General features: G+C 39.7%; 1 protein-coding gene across 1 annotated transcript in view; it reads left to right on the top strand.

The window, feature by feature from the left end:
- The first annotated feature begins 226 nt into the window (after positions 1-226).
- Positions 227-7808, top strand: part of MMP20 (matrix metallopeptidase 20) — a 48871-nt gene continuing 41289 nt past the window's right edge. Inside the window, exon 1 of the mRNA XM_017544766.2 lies at positions 227-1349. Coding sequence (XP_017400255.1) covers positions 1224-1349 — 126 coding nt within the window. The 5' untranslated portion in view covers positions 227-1223. The remainder of the gene's footprint in view (positions 1350-7808) is intronic.

Below are 7808 nucleotides of genomic sequence, written 5' to 3'. Positions count from 1 at the left end.
ACAGAGCCAAACCATACCAATGTGCTACAAACTCTTATTGAGTACCTGGGGTTATTCACTAGATAGCACACACTGGCTGTAACTCCATCACTTTCTCTTCCATGCAAGAAGGTATATCAAATATCAAATGCAACAGAGTGAGAAAGACTATAGAAATTCACCACATTCACTATAGTAATAACATTGAATCTAGTCTAAAATCAAAATTAGGATTTGAATCCACATCCAATGGATGCCAGGTGGTGCTGGCAGATGTCATGCTCTATGTGTTACTCTGTAACATTGAAGAGTTTATACATAGTAGCAGTATTGTCAGTCTCATGTAAATTAAAAAAAAAAAAAAAACTGATGTTCACAGAGATCAAATGACATGCGTAACGTCACACTGCTAGGAAATATCTTTTCAAAAATTTAAATCTTTGTTTGTCTGACTCCGAAGTGCTTTTCTCACCATACGACACCATTTCATCATAACATCTCTGAATCAAAATCCATCTTAATCAGAGCCAGGAAAAACAATATGACTCCAATTAACCAGAGTGCACAGAGATTGAGGAGTTCTGGCTAATGTTTTCATTAACTAAGATGTAACTCTTGTCTTAATTCATCCAAAAGCTTTCTAACAGTTATCAGTTCACTTTCCACCCTAAGTCAGCACAGTATAATGTAATCTTGCCTTGATGATTCAGGATCTTATGTGTCTCAGAGCCATCATTATAAACAGTTGTTGCTACTGAGAAATTTTGAAGTGAATGCAGAAGATACAGGCAATTGGGCTGAATGCATGGGGAGTTGGGGATTACTTGGAGGACAAATTCAATTATACTGTAATCATCTAACTTTTCTGTAGTCAGAATGGAAAAAGGCCCCGAAATTGAGACTAATCAAATGTTTCAGTTGAGGTGGGTTCTAATCAATCGAGTTTACTTCAATTTGTGTAACTAGCTGACAAACTTCATTAAAAGTGACTGTTTTCTTCTTGCCACTTGGCAAAAAACAGAAAAAAAAAAAAAATGAAGCTTTCCCTGATTCCTGTGTACAGTTGTGTTACCCCATCATCAGGGAGAGAAATGAACTGTATAATTACTGTTTGAGACATGAATCATCCTTGCTCGGAGGGTCCAGACCTGTTTGACTCTATAAAAGGAGCTCAAGGTCGAAGTGCAAACATGCACTGTCTGTCATCCCCCAGGTTGATATAATTACCAAGCTACTGTGAGGGGATGAAGGTGCTCCCTGCATCTGGCCTTGCTGTCCTCCTTATCATGGCTTTGAAGTTTTCCACTGCAGCCCCCTCCCTAGTTGCAGCGTCCCCCAGGACCTGGAGGAACAACTACCGCCTCGCACAGGTTTGTGAATTTTTGCCCAATTCCTTCTTGCTCCTCTGCCCTAGAAAACCTAAAAGGGCATAGTGAGAAAAAAGAAAAAAATTCAACTGTTCGTTTAAAATCATTTTATCTAAGTCCATTGAAGTCTGATCGATGTTATCTTCTGTCCGTCTAGATTGATATCTGGTGCATATTAGGTGTACCATGTTACATGACTGAATAAATACATGAATATATATCTACCTAGCTATTTTGCTTCATAAAGAATTCCAGGTGGCTTGTGAAAACCATACAATATAAAAGGAAGAAACAAGTACTTCCCAGGAGTGATGTAGGAGGAAAAATTGAAGCAGAAAAATTAAAACTGAGGTATAATCCGCATGCTAGAGGCAGGTTGTGAATTTAGAGCTAAGCTTTAGCAGTCAAACAAAGAGATGTCCTGTGTTTACATTTTTTTAGTAGCTCTTATATTCAAGGTAACCCTGATCAAAATTTAAAGTGGAGTAAGTTCTTCCTGGGTGTCAACCCACTTCTCATTTGAGGTCCTTCTCTCCCTAAAGCATATTTCTCAACTAAGTAAAAGTTTATGTACACAGTACATAACTAAGTTTAAGTAGTAAGTACAAAGTACAAAGTTTATGTACTTAAACTTTGTGTATTTTCCTCTCTTAAGATCTCTCCCATATGTCTGCTGGAAAGGGTCTGATAGAAACGATTCATATTAGAATTTTTTGCAAAGACTACTTAACTCAAAATGATTCAATATATATATGCTTCCAAGCGTTTTTTGTTTTTAAAAGAAGGATGGCATCCTTATCCTAAAGAAATGGATTTCTAAGGATGGGATTTCCAACATTAGTGAAAGATATGTAGAGGAAATGTTTTTGCATGCAGGTCTCTCTTTCAAGAGTCTGCCAAAATTATAGCACATCTGTGATTCCCAGCTCTGCCTCAAGGCTGCTTTCCTGCCTGCCAGGCTGCACCTGTGTACTGCTTGGCTGTCTGCATCATAGAGCTGATTTGCACCCATGTGCAATGGCATGTTGCTACCAATTGATTCTGCCACTCATCCTTATAAACTGGTCAGTTCTCCAGTCATTAAACACTTAAATTAACACCCTGAAGATGAACAGTACAGCTGATGCCCAGCACAGGCATGTTGAATTTGACTTCCTTTGACTTTAGCCCACTTTTAGGTAAACTAAATACAAAATAACTCAGGATACTGGGATCTTTATTCAATTGTATTTTGTCCTTGCCACCTAGATTTAGGTCCCTTCTTCCCAAATGTAATTTTCCCCACCCTGCCTTATGGAGCTTTGATTCTAAACCTAAAGAGGTTTTGTGACCTCCAGAAGGAGAGCCATACTGAGGCCGGAATGGATCTGAGGTAGTAGGAGACCCTCCTTCTAATCCATGGTTCACAGAAACTACAGTTGGCCCTGGCCCTTAATTTACAGATTGTCTATGATTGCTTCTGTGCCACAATGCAGAGTATAGCCTAAAAGCCAAGATTAATTATTGGTCCTTTGCAGAAAATATTAGCCACGCTTGACCAGTCTGTGAGGGAATAAGGCTAGGCCAGCCAGGGACCAGTTTCATGGAAGACAGTTTTTCATGGACATGGGAAGCTGGGGGCTGACGGGTGATGGCTTTGGGATGAAACTGTTCCACCTCAGATCATCAACCATAAGATTCTCAAAAGGACTGTGCAATCTAGATCCCTCACATGCGCAGTTCACAATAGGGTTCCTGCTCCTATGAGAATCTAATGCCTCTGCTGATCTGACAAGAGGCCCAGCTCAGTTGGTAATGCTGGCCCACCACTCACCTCCTGCTGTGGGGCTGGGTTCCTAATAGGCCACAGGCTGGTTCCTGGGTGCAGTCCAGGAGCTGGGGACCCCTGGGCTAGGCACTCTTCGGAGGAGCAATTCTTGCTGTTGTAGTTGGTCAGGAGTCATCTAGGCATATTTAGAAATAATGACATGGCCTGGGAATGTTGAGGACTTTTAGTGATTCCTTACTTCTTCCTCTCCGAAATAAATCAGCCCTTCTCTGTCTCCCTTATAACATACTCTCAGAAAGACCTTAGACCAAGGAGCAGGGAAATGTGTCCACATCTCACCTGGGACACAGCACCTTCTGCTTGCAATGGTCTGGGTCCTCAGCTCTGGGCAGGGACCCAGAGTCTGGAATGATCTGGACAACCTCTAATGAGGATCACAATGACAAGAAAGAATTATTTAATAACATCCCACCTTATAATTTATAGAAAGGTTATATAACAACCTCATAAAATCACAAACAAAGCAGTAAAATAGGCAGCGGAAGTTCATGTATTGAATGCTTACAGCATGGCATGTGCTGCAGAAACATGAGGGAGTCAAACAAATCAAGCCCCTGTTCTTATGGTGCTTCCATGAAGATGAGGGAGCTGGTGGGAAGGTGCTGGGAGAAGATAAACAAGTCAACCAATTAGTGCACACGATTATTTGAGAAAGTGATCAGTGAGATTGGAAAGAAGTTAATCAGGATGACAGAGAGTTACTGACTGGGGCAGTGGTCCAGGGAGGGAGTATTTTTAATGTAGTAGTCCAGGAAGGCTGCTCAGAGGAAGTAACCTTTGAGATGAACCTGAGCTGCATGAAAGAGCCAGCCATGTGAAGAACTGGAGTTGGGGCAGTTCAGGCAGAGGAAACAGCAGCTGCTTGAAATGCAATCATCAGGCCCACGTGACTAGAGCTAAGAGGACAGGGAAGAGGGTCCCAGAGGAGTCCCAAGGACAGGTGAGGCCAGCGGGTCCTCTGGGGCCTGGCAGCCTGGGTCACGCTCAGCAGGGAGAGTGCTTAGAGATCCTCTCTGCTTGCTAAGTGAACTGTTAGATCACTAGCTAAGAAAGAACAAATGGCTCCTGGAAACACCAGATAGTCCATGTTTACAAACACCATACATCTCTCCCTACCCCAAAAAAATCTACACTTGAAAAGATAAACAGCTTCTTGATTTATTTAATGTCCACTTGCATCCTTTAAATTCTGATTTGCTCATTTGCATAAAGGCTTTGAAAATGATGAGATAACAAAATGCTTACCTAATCTCATAATCCAGGATTGTATTCTGGGTTTGTTTAAGAAAATTAGTATCAATAAGACATTTAAAACATATTTTTAAAATTATCTTTAAAAATAACAAAAAAATTTAATTACCATATTATTATGAACTCATAACTAAAGAAAATAAAAATAAAACCTTTCAATACAAACTATTAATTCAGGTGTTTTTACTATCATTTTATTTTCTATTATAAAGACTTTTTAAAATTGTCATTGTCTTCAAAATGTGGTTTTTACTTTTCTGACTATTATGTCATAAGACAATTTTGATATTATACTATTTTCATAACATTATTTTAAACAGCCAGAAATATTCCAGAATATGAGTTATAATTTGTTTGACCATTTCGTTTATTTGACAAACAGATTACTTCCATATGAATAAGGCTTCTATAAGCATCTTTGTACATACATCAACCTAATTTAAACAATTATTTTTTCAGGATAGGTTTCCAGACATGGATTTAATGAGTAAAAGAGATTTTTAAAGTATTTTGACACATTTAAAAGCATTCACATTGAGGACCTCATTGGATCCTCACACTGGTGTAGCCAGTAGGGCAGAAACCAACCACTCTATAGATGAGAAAGCTGAAACCACAAGAAATTAAAAGAATTGCCCAAGCATATTAGTGACCCAGCCTGGACTAGAACCTAAGATTTTTCAGATAGCTTTAAAAGTTCTCACAAATCTATTTGTATGACTGTAAGGAACATGGCTGTGCTGCAGACAAGCAGGCATAGGCTGAGGTAAACATCCTGCATGACTCAGCAAGTTTAGAGTGCAGGCATATAACTCCACTTGTTACCACAGCCATGTAGCCACCACATGGAAAGGCCATCATTTGGCTCTAAGTCACTATTGTCTGTAAAAGGTATAAATGCCCTGCTGACACTGTGCAGGAGTGCTCTCAAACAGAGAAAGAGAACCAAAGTCATCCATCTTGCAGGTGGGCAGGGAGGAGCCAGGAATTGGCTTGTTCCCAGAGAGAGAAAGAGTTAAGCTGCTGACCCTGAAGGGAGAGCCAGCCACGCAGCTGTGTGTGGGAGCAGCTGGCCCAAGCTGCTGAAACAAGGCAGACAGTATGAGAAAGTAGTTGATGAGAGAACAATGTGAGAAAGCTGCTGATGAGAGAGCTGTTGAAAAAACCATATTCACCTGCCTATGCCCCCCCAACTCCTCTTCCCTGAGGGTTCTTTCAGCTATCAGCCACCACCCAGTCCCCTCCGACCTCAACATGGGCTGGAACCTGACACTGAGCATGACATTTGGTGTAGTTGTGTCCCCGAACCTGACCCTGGAACCTGACAGCAACTTAGCCAAAAAAGAAAAATGTTGAAGAAACGTACCTTAAGTTTCACACTGTCTTGGAGTGTACTTAAACTGAATTTTAAACTCTTAAGTCTTAGGAAGGACACTAGGAAAATGCACTGAATGAGGGCTTAGGAGGGAGATCAAAGCTGCTAGCCTGCAGGAATGGACCCTCTGGCATCCACTACTTTTATCTGTCAAATACCAGAAGAGAAGTGGAAAGGGGACCACCTGATAATTGACTCTAAAATTCTATAATTTTAACAATGAGGAAGTGGGGAAGATTGGGGGGAAATGGAAAAACTCTGGTGGATCCTGAATTCTTTGTCCCAGTGCCAACAATAAGCGCTAAGCCAACAGTATGCAAGTGTTAGAGTATCACATGAAAGCAATTCTAAGTACACACCTCAGTGCTTGATAGATACCGTGACCGTGAAAAGTATACCAAAACCTTGTCAGTAACTTTAGCAAGAAAGTACGCAGTTTCGAGCTCTCAGTACTTCAGGATATCTGATAGTTCTTCAAGGGAACATACTTTTATATTTTGCCTAAAGAAAAAGAGCTCAAACATTAACTGAGCATCTACTCTGAGCCTAGAACTGACTCAAATACAAGGCTTGTTACTGTGAAGGCAAAACTGTGCCTGATTGGAAGGAGGTTGCAAACAAGCAGGTGAAAGTGATAAGAAATTGGTAGGAGGTGATGGTTTATAGTGCAATGAGATAGGTGTTTTACTAGTGCAAGAATCACGTCTTATGGAAACACCAACTAGGGAGAGATTTTGTTTGTATCACTGCAGAGATGAATTTTTAAGAAGGAATAGTTTCTAATTTTATTTTTACTTAATTAAAAGGTACTGTTTCAATCCTGCCTATTTAAGATTTAAGGTTTAAGATCAGCCATAAACCTTTTGTGCTCTAACATTCTGTGCATATTTTAAAGGAACAAACAGTTGGTTGTAAAAATTATGCAGGTTCATAGTAAGAAAAAATGTAAAAACCCTATCTTTAAAAATACATCATCTTAACTCCATCATTAAGGTTTAACCACTATTAGTCCCTTAGACTATATCTTTCATAACACTTTTCTAGGATTCAGGGCCAGGATTAGTGTGAGACAGCCAAGGCAAAAATACATCCTGTGTTTAAAATCTGAAATTTTATCATGGATTTTTTGCATTGATTTTGGTTTTTTCAATTCTGCATTAAATTATGATTTATCTTGATTACAAAGTTTTTGGTAAGCCACCCCGCCACTGGCCTCATCTCAGGCCTGGTGATATGACTGGGATTGTATGACTAGATATCACTTTTGTTTATAAACATAGCTTTTATTGTAATAGCAGTGGTAAACATGGCAAACACATTTTTCACTTAATTTATCATGCACATCTTCCCTCATATGGCCTATTTTGTGAAACAAAAATTAGAATATAGAGTGTAACACATAACCTAACAGACAGACAAAATATTTGAAATCAACGATCCCAGAGACACAGAGCACCTGGTCTTATACATAGAGCTTAACCCTAAGGAGCATAATTGAGACATTACTACAAGCATCGCATTATCACAGCATCAACTTGCGCAGACAGGAAAAACTCATCCAATCAACCTCATCCTGCATAAAAGAGCAGAAACATAAATACATACTTAAGGTGGTCTAACTTGAGATGGAATGAAACCAAATTGTTGCAGCTTTGTTTCAGAACACCTAGTCTATGTTTCAGGGCCTGGGCACCCCATGTTCCCTCTCCCTTTTCCTCCTCTTGGCTTCTCATCTCACCTAAGGTTTTTACAAGGGACAAAACCAGTAAAGTGACCACAAGCAATGACAGCAGGACAGGGAGTGAGGGATCTGCTGATCCTGCAGTGAAAAAATAGAGCACCTTCTCCAAACATATAAGTGAGACTCCTTTTTATTTTTTCCCCATCAGTAACAGTTCATGCTCATTGTAAAAAATTTCGAAATATAGGAGAAAATAAAAAATAAATTAAATCATCCATAATTTCATTACCCAGATATAATCAACATTAATATTCAGACAGACTTCCT

This window comes from Cebus imitator, unplaced genomic scaffold (assembly GCF_001604975.1).
Source record: "Cebus imitator isolate Cc_AM_T3 unplaced genomic scaffold, Cebus_imitator-1.0 Scaffold171, whole genome shotgun sequence".
Lineage (NCBI taxonomy): Eukaryota > Metazoa > Chordata > Mammalia > Primates > Cebidae > Cebus > Cebus imitator.
Note: the sequence above shows the minus strand (reverse complement) of the source record. Positions and strands in the feature narration are given on the sequence as shown.